Source organism: Lacerta agilis, chromosome 17, assembly GCF_009819535.1.
Source record: "Lacerta agilis isolate rLacAgi1 chromosome 17, rLacAgi1.pri, whole genome shotgun sequence".
NCBI classification, from domain to species: Eukaryota; Metazoa; Chordata; class Lepidosauria; order Squamata; family Lacertidae; genus Lacerta; species Lacerta agilis.
Window position 1 is genome coordinate 30,357,996 of NC_046328.1, and position 20,611 is coordinate 30,378,606.

At 48.4% G+C, this 20,611-nt stretch overlaps 1 protein-coding gene across 3 annotated transcripts; it reads right to left on the reverse strand.

Annotated features, from left to right (window-relative positions):
- Positions 1-1,916: 1,916 nt before the first annotated feature.
- KLC2 (kinesin light chain 2) lies at positions 1,917-20,178 on the reverse strand. Of its 3 annotated transcripts, none has more exons than XM_033174393.1 (16): positions 20,083-20,178; positions 13,851-14,107; positions 12,878-13,108; positions 11,587-11,659; positions 10,190-10,412; positions 9,278-9,365; positions 7,977-8,078; positions 6,943-7,116; positions 6,163-6,262; positions 5,509-5,558; positions 5,335-5,408; positions 4,471-4,579; positions 3,812-3,961; positions 3,480-3,604; positions 3,006-3,066; positions 1,917-2,082 (listed from the first exon to the last, which is right to left on the reverse strand). In XM_033174393.1, the coding sequence occupies exons 2-16, from the start codon at positions 14,097-14,099 to the stop codon at positions 2,002-2,004; spliced, it is 1,890 nt and encodes a 629-aa protein (XP_033030284.1). In that variant the 5' UTR covers positions 14,100-14,107; positions 20,083-20,178; the 3' UTR covers positions 1,917-2,001. The 3 variants fall into 3 exon arrangements, with proteins under 3 accessions (XP_033030284.1, XP_033030285.1, XP_033030286.1); XM_033174394.1 differs by having other exon boundaries at positions 20,043-20,127; XM_033174395.1 differs by lacking the exon at positions 20,083-20,178 and adding an exon at positions 19,997-20,020.
- Between the last annotated feature and the right edge of the window lie 433 nt (positions 20,179-20,611).

Sequence of the window (20,611 nt, forward strand, 5' to 3'; positions counted from 1 at the left end):
AGTTTGCCTCCCAACCAAGGCAGAATGGAGAATTTGCAACCATTGAAATGCTCTCCTCTTAAAACAGCTACTAAAAGGCACACAGATCCTGGCCTAGAAACTCTAGGATAGCAGCAGACTCACAAGGAGAAAGCTCTCCTGGAGGGGTGGGTCAATTTAGAACAGAAGTGGCGCTCTCTCTCCAAGTACTGCTGGACTCCCATTTCCCCATCAGCAAGTCCAATGGTTGGGGACGGTTGGGGTTGAAGTCCAACGTCACATGGAGGGGGCCAGCTTGGCTGCCACTGAGAGAATGGCTCAAATTCCTTACTCTTCCGCCACGCATGCCAGGTTGCAGCTGCAGCTTAAAACCTTCACCAGGAAATAAGGCAGCTCCATTTATAGTGCTTACAGGTCTAACGTGATTTTTAATAAGGTCACATGATAGAGTGAGGGGGTTGGGCTAAGATTTTCCAGCACTGATTTATGGGGATTATTACAAGGAAGAACTTTAATTTCCATCCATCACCCATACCTTCATGCTCCCAACGCCATACTCCTCCCAGCAGACGGAAAATGCCTGGAATCCAAAGTCCCCTACACTGCACTCCTGTGCATCGGTCTGATAGAAACAGAGACAAACATTCCAGGGAAATTTGTTGTCCAGTGTAGAATGACCCAGAAAGTGCAACGTCCAGCGCTGAAGGCCAGCCATTCCTGCTTCACAATGCCTTGCTCAGTCCAGAAGGAAGGGGAAACGGCAAATGCCATGTAGTCAAGTTTTGTTGATAGAAGTGAATGGGTGGTAGTTTTGCTTGCATGACAGCACCAGCATCCATGACACAGGAAACTGTGGAGATACGACTCCACAGTTCCCTTCTTCACCTGGCCCTAAACTATTTTAGGGGGGTTGGAGAGGGAAAGGGCAAAACTGGCAACAGCTGTTCTGTACACACACAGCCCCAGACCTGGCAAAACAACTATGGAAGGTCAAAGAATTCTTAAGAGGCTGCTGTACATAGGCAGAGTGGAGACTGGGGAGGTTGGGTGGGAAAGAAGAGAAGAGAAGAGAAGAGAAGAGAAGGGAAACAAATAGGGGAGAAGAAGTGCATAAGTGGGGGTTGGGACTTTGAGAAGGAACAGCGATTCCCTGAGGCCAAAACAAGAATGCAAAGCAAAGAGACGGGGAGAAGACCACAGCGGGAAAAGAAAAAGAGACATTTCACATGGCAAAGGGTAACTGTAGGTGCCCTGGGAAGTGCAGTTCAGGAGCCCTGGGAACTGCAATTCTTCCTCTTCTGGGGACAAACAAATCAAACTGAATTGTTGGGTAATTCAGCCCAGGAACAGTTCTCTCAGAGGTTTGCAATGCAATAGTAGGGTTTAGCATTGCTTATTTAGGAGCACTGTAAGAAGCCTCTCTCTGCCCATTCCTTTTTTTTGGGGGGAGGGGGGTTCTGAAAGACAGATTACTCCTCCCCGCCAAAAGAGATACATTCTTAGCATTCACAGGAAGGGGGCAGTTGAAAAACATATAGTGCATACAGTATATGCATGAGGAGTGCAGCCTAGGGGTTCCTTGGAGCAGGTGGGATCACCTTATCCTTTACAAGAAGCGAAACTGCTGGCAGAGGAGATGGACAGATGGCAGAGTTAAGAGCCACACTCGCCCTAGCAAACTACAGTTTCTTTTCCAGGAGCAAAGTACAATGACAAGGGTGACAGCAGCATGCTGCAGTGGAGAGGAAGACATAGGCTGTGTGTGTGTGTGTGTGTGTGTGTGTGTGTGTGTGTATGCACACATGTGAGAAAGTGTGTGAGAAAGTGCACACTGCTCCACACAGGGCAAATTGTGACGGGACATCCCTATAACAAGGGGGTGGGCGATTCTTCTTCTGCTGGACACGGGGGCAAGTGGTCACAGGCAGAGCAGCACAGAGAGAGAGAGAGAGAGAGAAGGCAGAAGGTCGGACATGGCCCAGGTCTTCAACAATGCAACGCAGGTGCAGGCCAAGCTGATCCTCACGCCAGCAGAGAGTTCCGCCGAGAGAGGTCTACGTTGCTGGCGCTAAGGCCACGGCTGTCAGATAGACTACTGGATGCCTGGAAAAGGGAAAGGGAGACAATGGTCAACATGTCAGAGCAGGGGTGGAGGACCTTTTTCAGCCAGAGGGCTGCACTGCCTTGTGGGCAACCATTCATGGGGACAACACATGCCAGTGGTGGGGAGGGCCAGGGCCAAAAGTGGGTGGAGCTATGGGTGCAAGGCATACTTTTGTAGAATAGGCCAGCCACTCAAAATCCAGGGCTTTATAAACATCATCCCTGACCCTTGGCTATGTTGACTGAGGCTGATGGGAGTTGCATTCCCACATCTGGAGAACACCACATTGGCTACCTCTGCCTTGAAGGCTCCTAAAGATTTAGGGGTCAGCAAACCTTTTCAGCAGGGGGCCAGTCCATTGTACCTCAGACCATGTAGGGGACCGGACTATATTTTGAAGGGGGGGGATGAGCAAATTCCTATGCCCCACAAATAACCCAGAGATGCATTTTAAATAAAAGCACACATTCTACTCATGTAAAATCATACTGATTCCTGGACCATCTGCAGGGTGGATTTAGAAGGTAATCTGCCGGATCTGGCCCCTGGGCCTTAGTTTGCCTACCCATGATCTAAAGCACCCAGTCTTGGGTGGATGAGTCTGCTTGCTGTGCCTCTGCATGATCTTTGGATCTGAATGTGCCTTCTCCCAATCAGCCTCTGCTGGGGGGTGGACAATTCTGTGGCGCATCAGCACTGGGTTTCACAGAGATGCAACATAAATTACTATCCCTTGTATATGAGGTTGCCTGGTGTGCTTCTGGATGGGTCCCTGCTCTGCCCTTTCAACCAGGGCTTTGGAAGTGGTTGGGAAAGAACATCCTGTGATTTCTCAGCAACCACACTTCCTTCCCCTACCCAACAGAGAAACAACTCAGAAGGGAGAGAGAGGCAGGCTGGGTTTTGCAGTCTGTGTGTATACCTGGCTTGCCTCCTCTTCCACGCTCTTGTTGAGGAAGTTGAGAGAACTGGCCCGCTTCATCCTGCAGGGAGACAAAAAATAAGTGCCAAAGGAGTTAGGCCTTTTGGTCACCGATCTACGGCCTTCTCTAGGGTTTCTGGCATGTGATATTCCCAGGGCTGCCCGAAGATGCCAGGGACTGAATCTGGGGATCTTCTGCATGCAAGGCAGATGAGACACAGCCCCTTTTGATATTCACTAAGGGTGTTGCCTTCACACCCTGGTTGTGGGCTTCCCCAGAGACATGCAGCTAGCTATATACTACTGAAATTAATAATAATAATAATAATAATAATAATAATAATAATAATAATAATAATAATAAATGGGTTGGCTAGACCTTGGGTCTGGTCTTCTCTTAAAAGCATAAGCCAGTCTGCAGCAGATCCTGCCCACCCCAGGTCCCAAAGCAGAGCCACCAGACGGAAGACTTACCCTGGGTTCCGGGGCTCCTGCGGGCTGCTCCCCTGCAGCTTCTTCACCAGCATCTCGCTGCTTCGTCGGAAGGCGTCACGCAGCTTCCCAAAGGAGCCACTGCGTCGCAAGGCTCCAGAGCCCACCTGGGAAGGTGGGGAGAAAAGCAGAAAATGGATCAGCACCAAATGTCTAAATCAGCATCCTGTTCCCACAGAGGCCAACCACATTCCTTGAAGGGAAGCCTAAACACAGGGCCCATGGGCCAAAGACATCCCACACCTTGTTGGATAGGATTACACTGAAGTGTCCTCCATTTTAGGATTAATTTGTAAAGTTTTGCTGCTTCTTACCCCGGACCACTCAACTGCTCTGTCTTCTGGGTCAATCCCGTTTTCACACTTGTTGGATCTGAGGACCCCCTCGCAGTTTGATCGGTGCTCGGAGCGGTTCCCATCCTTCAGTAGTTCTACAACCTTGCTCTGGTTAATAGCGTCCATGCCCTAGTCGGAAGACAGAGATTATCTACAGAGGCATCCAAGGGCCAGACTGCCTATTTAAGCCAGCAGTGGGGAGCAGAATTTTTTTTATACCCCCCAGCACACATACCACACATTTCCGTCCCACTGCTGGAACAACACTGCCTGTCCTAAGGGGCAGTGGGTGTGAAACGATAAGTGCTGTTTTGCCTTGCTTCTGCTGCCACCGCCTAATGTCACCACTGTATACCCTGCCACATCAAAGTAGCACCACCATCAGCGCTGATTTTGGGTGAGATCTCGCCCAAAATCACTCGAGATCTTGCGGAGCGCACAACATCTCGAATAAGTTTGGGTGAGATCTCATTCCAAATGGCTGCGATCTTGCCCCAAATCAGTACTGATGGCGGCAGGGCACCCATGAGCGTTCCACCTGGGGGTTTTCTTCTGTCTGAAGCAGCGGCCTCACCCTGCCTAACTGCTGGGCGGGCTGCCTATCCTTCTACCGCCAACCACCATGATGCAGCACTTGCCTGCTTGCGGGTTTTCTGGGCACACTCCTCCAGCGTCTCTGCAGCCTCCAATTTTCCCTGGCGCCGGTAGAGAGCACCCAAGCTTTTCAGAGTCGTGTTGACTGTGGGGCTGTGGGTGGAAAGGAGAATGCAAAGACAGATAGGTCAAGAGCGTTCTTTGTACCCCTTGCACTTTTGCTGTCCTCTTAAGGAACTTTTCACAAAATAAAGTTTCCATTAAATGGTCAAATTCGTGTCTCTTTAAAAAAAAAAATCAATCGTCATTTATGCATCTTATGACTATTCTAATATAATTACAGTTAAAGCTGCTGTGTTAAGACAGACACACTGGGCTAAAATAATGGTCTCCATTTAAACCACTGGATTGCTTTGCCCAGCAATAGGTCACCTATGCTGTTCCTACACTTTGCTCCAGCATTTTCTCTGCATTACTGTTGCCAGTACTGTTGTACTTGCGTTGGTTCTTTTACGCAGAAACTATCTTAAATGGTAAGTTGTAAGAGTCACCTGTTAGATCACACAGTTAAGTACCAGTTGCTGGAAAGCACGAACAGCAAGGGCTCTTATGCTCGGATCCTGCTTACGGGTTTTCCCATGGGTATTTCATTGCCCACTGTGAGAACAGAATACTAGACTAGATGGGCCACTGACCTAATCCATCACTCATCTTATGAAGACCGTCAATGAATCCTAACCATTGTGAAATAAGGAAACTGTCTGCCTTAACTTGCAGCAGCAGCAATTTCACTCTTCTCCTTCTTAAGCATCTGGCTTCTCTTTCATTTCAAGCTCCTAGCCCCAACTCAAAGCCAGGAGCAACCCTTTTAAAACCTTTAAAAAAGGAAAAGAGGGGCTACCCCTTACCTGTCCACCTTGCAGGCTTTGTACCAGCTGCCATACTCCCCATAGGGGGCGCTGTCTTTCTCCTTGCGCTTCTCCTAAGGGGGAGGCAAGGTTAAAGGTTAAAGGGCAGGGTGTGTGTCAGACAGCTTGGATCCTCCCACAAGGCTTCCCTTCTCCCTCCCATTGCAGAGGTACCTTGCTTTCCTCTCGCTCTTCTGCATGCATCCAGATCGGCTTATTCTCTCCTACAAAGAATGGTGGTTGGGGGAGAACAGAAAAGAACTTACAGGAGTGAAGAACCTCCCTGGAAACAGGGCAGACCATCAGTCCACCTTGTGGGACTCCTCAGGACATGAAAAATATTTCTTGTACATTTGCATAATTGTAAATAAAAGTGTGACATAAATTTGTTATAAATAAAACACGATCAGGGGGGTTGGGTGAAATATCCACATTTCAACGCGCCAACCAATTTGCCAGTCACGCTCTCTCAGCCTAACCCACCTCACAGGGTCGCTGTGAGGAAAAAAGGGGAGAAAGGGGAGAACTGTGTATGCCATCTTGAGCTCCTTAGAGGAAAGGTGGGATAGAAATGTAATAACAAAAAAAAATCATTAAAACCATGTGGGCAAAGGCACAGTGCTTTGCCAGCCCTGCCAATCAGCTGATGGTCAGTGCTGGCAAAGGGTATGCTTTTAGAGGTGCCCCCGATCAGCTGATTGACAGCAGCCACAACCCCAGTTTTGTCCCAGCTGTGTCTTTTCCTGCCCCACACCTGATATGCATAAAATAAAAGGAAGCAGCCCTCCTCTGTACACATGAGGCCCCACCACCTGTTCCTGCACTCACCATTGACTGAGCCGAACTCTCTCTCGTGTGCTCGGGTCAGGATCTCCTTGTAGAGGGCCTCAGCGTCCTTGTATTTGCCCTGTTTGAGGTAGCAGGAGGCCTGTGGGGGCAATATTCTGAGGTCAGAGGAACAGGCTGTGGCAACAGGGATCAGGAAGCACTGATGCCTAGTAAAGGCTGGATGCTACATACATCGGAATTCTCTACTAGCAGCATAACTTCATAAAGTGCTGTCCTTTCTCTTGCAGAGAGAAGAGGCAGACTGCACAGACCAGTATTCAACCCAGCTGGTCAGTCAGGGGATTAACCTGCTTTCCAGCGGCCTGGCCAATGATGAAACTGATGAGCACTATGCAAATCAGGGGCTATAGAAGCTGCCGTTGTCTAGGAGACATTGAACTAAAACTCCCATCACCCCCTGCTGGCTGGGATTGATAGGAGTTGTAGTCCAACAACATCTGAGTGCTGCAGTGCCCCGGGCCCCACAGTAAACACCACACTGTGAAATGTCACAAAGTTAATACGAACTTTAAAGCATTTAATACAAACTTTGAAGCATGCTATCAGTGTTCTTCAGCCTTGGGTCCCCTGTTGTTGGGACTAAAGCTCCCATCATCCCTAAACATTGGCCAAGGTGTCTAGGGATGATGGGAGTTGTAGTCCAACCAAAATCTGGCACGGAAGAAAGCTGCTTAGCATAGATTCCACCCCCACCCCCCTTAAACCATCCCCACACCCCCAAAGGTTTCTCTTGAGACTTTTCCAATCAGCCCCTCTCACCAGGTTGTTTTTAGTTTTGGCGACATTGGGGTCGTCTGGCCCGAGGCGAGACTCGTAGATCTCCAGGGCGCGGCGGTAGTAGTACTGAACCTCCTCGTACTTGCCCTGGTTCTGGCAAAGGAGAGCCAAGTTGTTGAGCTGCTTGGCCACATCTGGGTGGTACTTCCCCAGCACCTGGGAGGTTGGGAAGAGGAGACACTGATCACTTAAAAAAAGAAAGCAAAGTTTGTCCATGTTATTGCCAAATCCCAGTTCCCAGTGCTGATCGCCCAAACCATCAATTTCACATAGCAAATTACTTTAAACCAGATCAGGCTATTCATCCCATCTGACTGGCAGCAGGGGTTATTCCTTGAAAATGCCACCGAGGATTGAACCTGGGATCTTCTGCATGCAAAGCAGATGCTCTGCCACTGAGATACGGCCACTCTCCCAAATAAGATTCTAGTCCTCAATGTTCTGAATAAAGGAGGATAGCAGACAATGAAGAGCGGGGTGGGGGGAAACAGACAGCCTGGAAGAGACGGGGTTGTTGAATAGAAGCAGTGCATATATTGCAATTTTTGTCAAGGTAATGTGACTTTGTGCAAAAGGGATGAAGATCCCTGACAACAGGACAGCAACCAAGGTGTGTGGAGTGGGGAGGGTGACTCCATAGCCCACAGGCAATGGCTCTCCAGGCCACTGACTTATCAGATCTTCCAGCATTTTGTTTTGTTTAATAGTTTTGTTTTGTTTCATATTTTGTTTATATCCTGGACATTTTTCCCATGCAGATCAGGGTAACTTGCATCAGAAAATTTTCAGTTTGCAATTAGAAAGTGATCCAATTTACCATGTTCTTTTTACTTTAATTTAGTACAAGCTAAAAACTTGATAACTGAGAAGCTTGCCTCATATTGTGTTCATAGTTAGCATCCATGCATTGTTACTGATGAACTTTGGAAACTGCAAATTTTCTGTAGAAAAAGAAAGCCTGCCGGGGGGGGGGTATGCCCCAAGTATTGCTTCCTGTATTGCCCTTCTTTAAGTACCTTCTCTCGGATCTCCAGAGCCCTCTTGCACAGCGGTTCTGCCTCCTTATACTTGCCCCGCTTACCGTACAGCACGGCCAGATTGTTGAGGGTAGCAGCCACCTAAGGATGAAAAACTACATTGTGAAGCTCAAAACTCTAGGATATGATTGCTGTGTGAACCTCAGAAGTCTACTTCCAAACAGGATTATCACAGCAGGCTAGCAGATTCAGAATCAAACGTGATCCATTAAAGGAAAAGGAGGTGAAGAGAAGATCTAAGGTGCTAGTCCTCATGGTTATCGAGGGGGAAGGGGGAACCTCAAGCATCCAGATGCTTTCTGCTAGAGGCTATGAAATGATTTATTTATCTAATAAATTTTATACACCACTTGATTGTTTTAAAAAAAAGACCTCAAAGTGGTTTGCAAAAAAATCAGGGCTCCTCTGCACTTCCGCTTATCCCGTGCATAGAAAGCATGGGTCCAAGCAGTTTTCCGTTTGCCCAGTCACTTTCCCCGAGGAAACCTGCTCTCTACTGCTGAATCAGAGCAAACGTCAATCCATGGAAAACCCAACTGACATTTGCTCAAATTCAGCGGCAACGAGAATATTTCTCCAGGGGAGGGGAGGAGCCCTTGGAAAGGAAATCTGGGCGCGTTCACTCAAGTGAACGGAACTCCCACTCAGCAAATTTGCCTGCAACCCCACCTCCCCACTCATGATCTCCTTCTGTATGGCCCTCCGCCAAAACGTTAAACCACTTAATAAGGCCCTGCTTCAAGTTCAGTCTTCCATAGGAGCTAGCTTGGCTTTCATAAGAAGCAGGGCCTTCTCAGTGGTTGCCCCAGAATCCCTTTCCACGGGAGCTCTCTTATGGGACTCCTGAAACAGGTTTGGAATATCTTACTCTGCTGTGTTTTGGGAGAATTAACCCTTAGCAGCAGTATTTTATTGTTGCATTGTTGCCTGAGTTATGGATTTGGTTACTTCAGTTCTTAGGTTATTTTAATAACCTAAAATGCTTTTATATACACTGCTCCGAGTGTGTCTAATAAAGCAGTGTACAAGTTTAAAACAACAACAACAGGGAACACGTTTAGGACTCAGTCCACTGCATGTGTGGCCCTTGCCCTGACATTGCTAGCGCCCAAAATATTCCAACACTCTTGAGAGGGAGAGAGCATCTGTGGAACTGCAAACATAATGAACAGATGAGATATAAACTTATCCCATTTGCTTCCGGGGCATCATTTCTTCCACCTGCAGAACCTGAAAATGCTTCTGAGTGCAGAGAACCAAGATTCAATGTGGGTGCTTACAGCAGGGTGGTCCTTTCCCAAGGTCTTCTCCCGGATGGCCAAGGCATCATTGAGAAGATGAGCAGCCTCCTTGTATTTATTTTGGTCCCTAGCAGGAAGAAAAATAAGTTATCATTTTGACCAGAGAATTCCAAAGCAAGGAGTGCCTATTACCAGTTTAGGCTGGTGCACCAACTATGCCCTTTCCTGGACAGAGGTAGCTTAGCCACTGTGATTCAATGAGCCGGGAACCTCATGACTGGACTACTATAATGAGCTCTATGTGGGGCTTCCCATGCGATTGGTCCGGAAGCTGCAGTTGGTGCAGAATGCTGTGGCCAGGGAGCTGAGTGGCTTTCCCTGACCCGTAAGACTGGGCCCTGTTTTATGTAACTGAATGCTCTGATTTTTTGTTTCATTTGTTTTTAATACAGTATGCTTCTACAAATCTTTAAGCTGCTGTTTTATCGGTTTCAGGTTGTACTTTTGTTCTGATTATATTTTTCATTTTTATACTGTATAGATTAAAAAAATATATATGAAGCTGTTTATAAATTGTATTAAGAACATAAAATAAATGATAAAAGCCCACATCTGAATGTACAGTACAGAAAAGGCATGGGGTACAGTCCTTTCTGTACTCCACAATGTCAGGCTAGGGGGTGGCTTCTGATTGTGTCTGAATACTGTTCTCCAAGGAACTTGGAAAGGTAGTCATCTTCCTGACATGCTAACTTCCCAAATGCAGGGAGCTTTTCTGAGTTTCTTTTCTTTCAGCATAAGAGAGCCTGCAAATAAGCAATTCAGTAACGGCAGCCTAAAGTGATACCGTCTCAGCAGGGCAGCTCCACACGCTTTCTCTGAATGTCCAAGTTAGATCTAAGGTCAAGAAGCAGTCCCCTGCCCTCAGCCCAAGTCAGCCAAGCCTCACACCTGTAAACCAGCGCAAGAATATTCAGCATGGTAGCCACATCGGGGTGGTCATGTCCTGAGGTCTTCTCAAGATCCTCCAGTGCTTGCTTGCAGAGAGGTACAGCCACTTCGTAGCGCCCCTGGGAAGCATATTGGATCACCAGGTTGTGGAGTGTCCGCAGCCGTGCCGGAATCTCATAACCACCATGTTGCGCTGCTGCATCACCACTACCATGTGTCTGCCCTGCAGAAATACATTGGCATCATCAAAGGGGGTGATATCTGCTGCCCACACCCACCACAAAGCAGTTCTTCAGTATGCTATACATACACACTCAAAGCAGGTGTATATACACCTGCAAACACACCATCCTGAAACACAAACACCTACACACTTAAAATGAATAGGCAGCAGGCTCAGGACAGAGAGCTAGCGGAATTCTCCACATAATGCACCATTATCCTATGGAATTTATATGATCACAGTGTTTCATGGCTGGAATTAAGAGCTATGTGAGGGAAGAGAAGTCAGCCTAGGAAGTTGGTAAATGCATGGGACAAGGGGCCTGAGTTTGTGTATTGTCCCCTCCCCTCCCCCTTTTCATTTTGTGTTGGGTCTTTTAACGTTGTACACATGAGGAGCAGGGATTGTCTTGTTTGCTACTGATATGTAAACTGCTCTAGCAGCCTTTTCAGATGAAGAGCAGGGCAAAACGGCTTTCAAATAAATTTTTAACCAACTTATTTGTGGTTGAGATATTGGAAAGTATTTATGTTTGCTAGACATGTGGCAATGCCCAACTAAGTTTTACTCAGAGTAGACCCACTGGAATTAACAGGCCTGTTAGTCATGTCTATTAACTTCAATGGGTCTACCCCAAGCAAGACTAGCACTGCCTACAACCATGAACATTTTTAGTTTCCTCAGATTTTGGTGGAATTCCAACAACTTTAGGGTTTGCCCATGTCTTTTACTTTTTATTCCAGTACCTGTGATCATCTAACTTGAGGGTGGGGGAACTCCTGACCTTCTAGATGTTCCCTCCCTCCCATCACCATGCTGGAAAGGGCTGATGGAAGCCAGGAGTGCAGCAACATCTAGAAGGCCACAGGTTCCCCATCACTAATCTATTTTCCTGGTGATCTCCTTAGCTGGCAAATCCAGTCATTATTATACAAGTATTTATTTTTGGTCTACTGACGTTAACAAAGATGATGACTCTGATACAGAACACTCCTAAACAGAACACTCCTTGCCATTCTAGCTTTAAAGAGCAAGCTTCTAGTCCTCATGTAGTTATTGGCAGCCTGGACAGAAATGCTGCAATCTGAAGGCCACTACCTCTAGTATTCTGGGTCCTTGTCATAAGAACTGACTTGCTGGATCAGAATGGTCTACTTAACCCAAGGTAACTCACCTTGTCCCTGGTCATCATCATTCGGGAACAGATCATCTAAGGAGTCTTTGCCTGTCTCCCCATTCTTCTCATCCTGGGCAGAAAGAAAAAAGACAATCAGGACTTGAAACTCCCCTACCATTTCAAAGGCAAAAGTAAACGGTAAGAATGCCCAGCACCATCCTAATCACCGAAGCTCAAGCCTCTGATTCAGTCCTTGGGGACTGCCAAACCTGCTGTGTTCCACTCCCAATTTGTATACTCCCAATTCATGTATAGCAAGGATGGGGGAACCTTTGGTCCTCCAGATATTACCGGACTACAACTCCCATAATCCTTAATCATTGGCAATGCTGGCTGGGGCTGATGGGAGTCTGACAACATCCAGACAACCACAGGTTCCTTGACCCCTGATTTAAGGTAGACGCTACTGTTGAGAGGGCTGGAGTGGGACTTCTCTTTACCCATTTTCTCCACTCCATGCCTAATTTTATATACCTCTACTATGTCTTCTCCTACTTGCCTTTTCTCTAAACTTAAAAAGCCCCAAACGTTGTAGCCTTTTCTCACAGAGGAGTTGCTCCAACCTGTTGATCATTTCCACTGCCATTTTCTGAACCTTTTCCAGCTCTACAATATTCTTGGTGATGTGAGCAGAACTGTACACAGATACCGGCCTCCCTTGGGTACAAGGACAGTGGACTTTTATTTTATTTTATTAATTACATTTTTATACCACCCTTCACCCAAGGATCACAGGGTGGTTTTCAATATAAAAAACACAACAATACAGAACAAAGTAAACAAAAGCAGTACTCCCCACGCACAGGGAAGGAATGGTTTTGCCTGGTTTAGGCTAGTAGCTAACGATAACCTTATCGTTCACAAATCTGTCTGCCTGTGTTTGTTTCTGCATCCAATTCAAGGTGCTCACATTAATGCTTACAGGCCCCAAATACCTGTAATGCCGCTTCCTTGCCTACAGATCTCTCTCAGCTGCTGAGAATGGGCCACCTTGGCAATTCCTCTGCCCTCAGAGGTTTAGGGGCCTTTGACACTTGAGTTCTGTGCTTTTAAGACATGCCTTATTTGTATAATGTTAAGTTGTTTAAAATTGCTCTTGTGTTCTAATGCTGTAATCTGCCTTGGGACCTTCAGGCAAAGGGCAGGAAACAAGCAATCAATCACCCGCTTTTAAAGCCATCTAGGTTGGTGGACATCATAAGCGCAGTTCATTCTCTAAATATGGAGGGTCACGAGTAGGAGAGCGTAGGGTTGAGAAAAATCAGAAGAAGAAAAAGGGAAGGCTCACCGATGGCGAAACATCATCATCAAATTTCTTAATCTGGTTCATGAACTCCAGGTGCTTCTTCTCCTCCTCCAGCTGGGCCACAGACTGCTCGCTCCGCTGCAACTTCTGCTGGGTCCCAGCCAGCTCATCACGCAGCCACTGGTTCTCCTGCACCAGGCGCCGCACCTGAGCCCGCAGCTTCTGCTTCTCCGACTCCACCGCACTGAGGTGACTGGAGAGGGCAATGATCACCTGTAACCGGAGACTTAGTGTGAACACAGGCCTGTGAAATTCCAACTAGGAAAGGGGACACAGGTGTCAAAGCCCCAGGAACCCTGGCCCTCCAGATACTGCTGGGACTCCAACTCCCATCAACCCCAGTCAGCTCAGCAGGCACCGAGTGATCCAGTCAGTAAGTCACTCAGTTGAAAGTTGGCGTTAACTCTTTATTAGTAAAAACATGATCTTCGCAGACTTGGCTGAGTGCCAGGCCTAATGAGCGCAGCCATTCATTCCCTCCAGGCTTTACTCCATGAAAGTAAAGGTCTCTGCCTCCCCACAGCCATCTAGATCTCCTCCTCTTCAGGGCTTTTTCCAAACAATCGGAGACTGCGCCTGCATGCAGCCAACCTCTCCTCCATGCTTTTCATGACCCTTCTTGTTCTGGGAGACAAGGGGGGAAGGGAGCTTGTCACAGCAGGTGGGAGAGAGACCTGTGACTCTTCACCAGCCTGACTTATCTCTGCCTCTTGGCCTCCCTCATCCCATTCTCCTGCTTTAGCTTCTGCCTCTGATTCTGAGCTTCTCTCTGCCACAGACTCTCCCAGCTCACTAAGCCCTGTTACCACTTCAGCTCCTCTTCCCAGTCTTCTCCCTCTGACCACTCATCGTTATGCCGCCACCACTTCCCAGGCTGGTCCCTCCCACCATTTCTCTGCATCCAAACATCCAAAGGGCCCACAGGGTTCCTAATCCCTGAACTAGTGGCTGTTACCTGAGCCTCCCCAAGGCCCAGCTCGATGGCTTCCAGAGATTTGCGCAAGAGGCTGGCTTTCTCCTGGGCAGCGCTTGTTTCATGCTGCTGCTCCAGACGGTTGACGGTGTCGAGCAGGGCGGCCAGCAGCGAGTGGTGCTCAGTGCGCAGTGTCTCCAGGCCTTGCACCACTGCCTTGGTGCCCAACACAATCTCGTCCTGGCTCATCTTCTCCAGCTTCTCCTCGCGGGGGTACAACATGGTTGCCATCACTGAGCCTTCAGAGAGAGAGAGAGAGAAGAATATGGTGGAGAGAGTTGGAATAGGTCCACCAAACCAGGCTTGTTTTAGTAATGATGGCTCTATCACACTCTTCCTCAAAGTAGGTCAAGGTAGCACATAAGGCCCCTCCTGACAACAATCTGTTAGACTGAAAAACGAAGCGCAGAAGCATCGCACAAGTTGGTTTTCTTGTCTTACAGGAAATACATTACTTTTGCGGGTATACCAGTGCATGTGAACAAGCGAATTTTTATGGATTAATTAATTATTACCGGTAATTAAATTTACATCCCACCCTTCCACCCCAAGGAGCCCAGGGTGGCAAACAGACAAGTGATAAAACAATGAGAACCTCTTAAAAACAGGATCTCTATTTAAAAGGCTTGTTGGAAGGTCATCCCTAGCTAGCAGGATGAGTGGTCAGTGGTGATGATGATGGGAGTTGTAGTCCAAAAACAGCCACGTTTGGTAAACCCTGCCCCAAAGCCTAGGCACATGAGAAAGAACATTACTACCTGCTATCCCCACATGGTGGAGCCACCCTTAGGCAGCAATCCTAAAACATACTTACAAGGGAGCAACCCGACCATCAAACAACCACAGTGGGATGTGACTTCTGGAGCGCAGAGGACTGTGCTCTAAGTGACCCAGATGACACCTGAGCTTTGCATACCTGCGGTGAGGATGTGACACAGGGTGGGGTTTAATTTGAGGCCAGGCTGAGCACCAGAACCTGTTAGGTATGCTCGAGTTCAACTTTGGAATGGTTGTAGTTACAACACGGGGGCGATGAGTCACAGCCCCATCAAGAATGAGGAAAAAGGTCTGGCAGAAGGTGCAGCTGGGACCCCCCCCCCCCGCAATTCAGGAATCAAAGAACATCAGAGCCTGTTGGATCAGGACAATGGCCCATCTAGTCCAGCATCCTGTTCTCACAGTGTCTGCCCAGATGCCTATGGGAAACCTGCAAGCAGGACCTGAGAACAAGAGCACTCTCTCCTGCAACTGGTATTCAGAAGAATCACTGCCTTTCAGGGATCAGCAAACTTTTTCAGCAGGGGGCCGGTCCACTGTCCCTCAGACCTTGTGGGGGGGTCGGACTATATTTTGAAGGGGGGAGGAAATGAACGAATTCCTGTGCCCCATAACTCAGAGATGCCTTTTAAATAAAAGCACACATTCTACTCATGTAAAAACACCAGCCAGGCCCCACAACTAACCCAGAGATACATTTGAACTAAAAGGACACATTCTACTCATATAAAAACATGCTGATTCCCGGACATCCGTGGGCTGGATTTAGAAGACGATTGTGCCGGATCCGGCCCCGGGCCTTAATTTGCCTACCCATACTCTAGAGGCAGAACATAGCCTCCATGGCTAGCAGCCACTGATAGCCCTCTCCTCCATTAAGTTATCCAATCTTCTTTCAAAGCGACCCAAGTTGGTTGCCATGACTGCCTCCTGGGGGAGTGAGTACCATAGTTCAACTATGCGCTGCGTGAAGGACTTTCTTTTCCCACAACTGAACATTCAGCTTCATTGGGTGTCCTTGAGTTTTTGTGTTGTGAGAGAGGGAGGAAAACTTTTCTCCGTCCACTTTCTCCACGCCAGGCATGATTTTTCTAAACTTCTATTGTGCCACCTCTTCCTCAGCCTTTTTTCTCCGAGCTCAAAACGTCCCAAATGCTGCATCTTTCCTCATGGGGGAGTCACTTCACCCCCTTGATCTTCTCGGTTGGCCTTTTCCGAACCTTTTGTAAATCTACCATTTTTGAAATGAGGGAAAGGAAAAGCGGGAGGGGCGGGGAGAGAAGAGGGGCAGAGACCCCCCCCCTTTCTTTCCTCCTGTCCGGCTGTCATTGCATTTCCCATCTCCCCCAGTAGGTGGCTGGCTCAGGCCCCAGCAATAGAGACGCAATGCGGCGTGGAGTCCCGTGCCCAGCAAACCAAACTGAAGCTGCAGCGCAATAGAGATCACTTTAACCTCTCGCACGCACGCACGCACACACACACACACAAACAAATAAACACAGGATAGAATCAGACACACTTCTTTTCCCTTTAAGTTACCAGACTGCCATTTCTAATAACTCACTTTGACCCTCTCTACTTGATCTGAGAAAGCGCTGAAACTCAGAAGTCCTTGTATCCAAATGATGAGAACCGCACTGAGCCCTACCCAAATATGAATGAAGTGTGCTCTGTCCCCGTCCCCCTGCCATATTTGTTTATAAAAGGATTTCTCCCTCTTAGCCTACCCTTTTATTTTCAATCTCCTTTCCACTGCCCTTTTAACAGTGTCTTTATCAAGAGGAGAGGGGAAAGGATGAATGATGGACTGGTGCAACATAACACCCCCCTTCCCTTGAAATAAGGAAGGAAATGCTTTTGGTCAGAGGTTTCAGAATCTTTCAAGAAACTTTGGGCAGTATCTCCCATTTTATAGGATCTGCTATTTACCTAGGGCAGAAGGGGGCAGAGGGGGGATGACACAAGAAATATCCACCCATCCACTCCACATTACAAAGGGCAAAGCTCTCTCTCACACACCTGCCCACCCCAGTTGTAAAGTATTCTGCAGAATTGATTTTCTACTCTGGGGGTTTTTTAAGGACAAAAGTAGAAATCTCTGTACTCTTTTCATCTCTGATTTTGTTTAAAGGAAATCCCTCTTTACCATCCAAAAAGCATGTCTGTCATTTCGAGAAACTGGATAGTCAGAATTTCTGATGAAGACCACAACAAAGAAAAAAGGAAGAAACAAGACCTGAACTTCTGAACAGATGGCCCTTCCTTGCTGTACGATCACACAGGCTCAAGGTGTGAATACACACACATACACACACATGCATACACACATTAGGCCCACACAACTGTAGAGAAGCACCTCCAAAATCAAGTGTAAGATGCAAGGGAGATATAGCCAAGCCCTCAAGAGCATCCTATGTGCCTTTTCCAGAATTCTTGGCCTATAAAAACACCTCTTGTTCAGAAACCCTTCCTTTTAGCCTTCGATTATTTCTGAAAATTGGGGGACATGGGACTACTTTGTCGTTCCACTCCCTCAAATTTCCCCCCTTCTACTTGAGTTCTTTCCAGAGCATTGAAATGGTACTGACTCTGAGGCCTTCACAGATTTTTTTTTAAGTGTTGGGGTTCCACTCCCCCTAACCCAGCTTGTTTCTGTCCTCTGATGTTCAAGGGGTGATCCTAATTCATTCAATATTATCTGCTTCACCTTCTCCTCATCTCCAATTGGACTGGGTTGTCTCCCTAGCCTGATCTTCAGGCTGCCAGTCTTCATGAATTATGGGTTGTTACCAATTCACCCCTTTCTCCTATTTTAGGTAAAGGTAAAGGGACCCCTGACCATCAGGTCCAGTCGTGTCCGACTCTGGGGTTGCGGCGCTCATCTCGCTCTATAGGCCGAGGGAGCCGGCGTTTGTCCGCAGACAGCTTCCGGGTCATGTGGCCAGCATGACAAAGCTGCTTCTGGCGAACCAGGGCAGCGCACGGAAACGCCGTTTACCTTCCCGCTGGAGCGGTCCCTATTTATCTACTTGCACTTTGACATGCTTTCGAACTGCTAGGTGGGCAGGAGCTGGGACCGAGCAACAGGAGCTCACCCCGTGGCAGGGATTCGAACTGCCGACCTTCTGATCAGCAAGCCCTAGGCTCAGTGGTTTAACCCACAGCGCCACCTGGGTCCCTTCTCCTATTTTAGCCACCCCCTAAACCTTTAGGAGGATAATCTCATTGGTTGAGTTACCTCATCTATGCCTTTGGGGCATTGCAGAATCCCTCTAATTTATTTGGGGGGGGTGTTTCAATCTTCCTGCTTTTCACTCTTTCTTTTCCCAACTTCTTAACCAACCCACCATGCCTCCTTTTCTCTCTGCAGTCTGTGCCCAACCAGTTAGCACCTTCTTCCTCCTCTGCAGGCCTTGACTGTGCTCCTTCAAGGTACATCAAGTCTCTCCTCTCTTTGATCATACTGAAGGTAGGGTACTACCTTAACCTCTATTTTAACTTTGTGGAGATCTTAATGATGCCTCCCACTCTTTTATGGTAAGGCAGGAAGGAAGGTGATTCCCTTCTCCTTCATCACCTCCCTAGACACCTGTCTCACTTTTTGAAAGGGAACTCCTTGCTCTTTTATTTTTATTTAGGAGTATTTACACCTGCCTACTAACCAAAGTTCCCAAGGTGGTTTATATTATATATTAAAAAAAAGATGGCAATACAAGAGTCACTACAGCAGAGTAATGATGCATACAAGTCTCCATTCCACTTCTCTGGTGGCCCAGCAATCCCTTTCTGCAGGTGGATCTCCTGCTCTTCAAATATCTTCTCACCTTCACACATCACCTATATAACACTCCCCCTATCCTGGGGGCCTCCATCTCTTCTTTCTGGGGTAAAGGTTTATGAATCTCCACCATCTTAAAGGGGATTCTCTACTTCAACTCCCAGAGGCATTTTCATCCATGATTACTTTGTGGCTGGGGGGGGGGGAGGGAGGGAGAGAGTGCCACACTTTACGTCCTTCACCCTTTCCTGGAAGGTGGGTTGTCTCAAATCAACCCACAAGGTACCCTCACTTTTTTCCCCTGGGAAGATACACACAATACATTAGGTCCCATATTTTGGACACAGCCCCACTTGCTACAGTAGTGCCCCTCCACTCTCTTTTTATCGAGAGAACTCTAATAACTTCTATCTCCCTCTACTCTATTCCTGCTAGCTGAAGATTTGCAAAAGCCTCTTCTGACATTTCAGTGTTTATGAGGTACTTAGGGGGGTCCCCTCTTCCACCTACCCAACTACCTTCCTTCTGGGGAATAATTCTCTCCTTTTCTCTAGTACCTCTTGTCTTGAGAGGACTCACCTCTTGACCAACTCCTCATCCAGCTGGTGGAAGAAACCCCTTTTGGTTTAGAGAGGCCCCTCATCCTTTTAAGAGTGTCTAATTAGCTCCCCCCACAACTTCTGAATACCCAACCCTGTCTCTCTTTTTTGCTGTGTGGGGGAATCCCTAACAAGGCTCCCCTCTAACCACATTCCTCATTCTCCGGGCTTGGGAAAACTCACCCCTCCATTTAAGGAGGTTTTGCCCTTGCCCACTCCATCCCACCACCCATCTTTTTGGAAATGCAAAGGAACATCTATCTTAGGTCCCTCTCTTTCATTTGGGATAACTCATCCCCCCCACCCCGCTAACCCCCCCTCACAATGTGTGTTTCTGGAGGCACCTTTATGAAATTGGTGGGGGTCTCCTCTGCCTGCCCCATCGGCTTCTTCTTGAGAAGCCCTTTTAACAAGCTGAAGGAACTGGTCCTCCACCTGACCACCGTTGGAGGAAGCTTTGAGAAGGAGGACAATTTACTTATGGGGGGGGGGCGTTAGCAACACCATACATTCCTCTGCTGAGGGAATTCGCTCACCCCCCTGGCCACCCCCTCACCTCCATCTTCTGCAAGGGGCAGTTTTTGCTCAAGTGACCTTACCCCACCAGCCAACCCGCATTTCAGGGGGGGGGGGACCCGGGGGAGCTGTCTGACAAGCCACCTATCACATTTGCTGGGCAGCCACCCTCCCTCCTTTTTCACCCTAAGCGGGGGGGGGTCCTCTCTGCATGACCCCCCACCCCTTGTTTTCACCCTATCGGCGTGGGGGGGGGGGTTTACATGGCAGAAGGGAGACTCCCTACCCAACCAACCAGCCACTCGGGTAGCTTTTTGCTTGGGGGGGGGCAGGAAGACTCGACGAACTACCACCCACCCCTCCCTCATTTTCATCCTATAGGGGGATTTTACTTGGGGGGAGGACGACTCCTTACCAGACCCCCCCTCCCCTCACTTACTCGCGGCGCGACCACCCACCCCCTCGTTTCCGCCATATATGGGTGGCCCACCGCCCACCACCCACCGGCTCAGCACCACCGCCGACACGACACACAACAACGCACCTGCCCGCGCCTCCCTCGCCGCCGCCGCCGCCGCTTCTGCTCTTTCTCCAGCCACCGGCGGCGGCCTCACATCCTTCCCGGCAGGCACTGCGACACCGGCACCCGCGCGGCCCCGCCCCAAAACAACCGCCTTAAAGGGGAGGGGGAAACCTTGCCGGCTGCTGGCGGGGGGGGGGGGGGACGGAACCCGGGAAAATAGTGCCGGAGGAGAAATAAGCGCCGCCGGTCCTTCGTTTCCGCGTAAAGGGGATGGGAAGGATATTCCTTGGGTTCTCTTTCCGAAGTTGTTAGTGCTTTTCCTTTTGTATCTTTAATAAGTAAGCACTTGCACCTTGTTTTTATATGTCACGGCCGGGTGGGGTAACGGGTCCCTACTAGCTACTACTAGCTGGGGGGGGGGGTTATTATCTCTTTCCACCCCACCCCCCGCACACACCTTGTTAAATGGGCGGGAAACTGGCTGCGTGTTTACGAAGAAAAGTCCCGCTGTGTTTGAAGGGGCGGGGGTCTCTCGTTTTATTTATTCGCT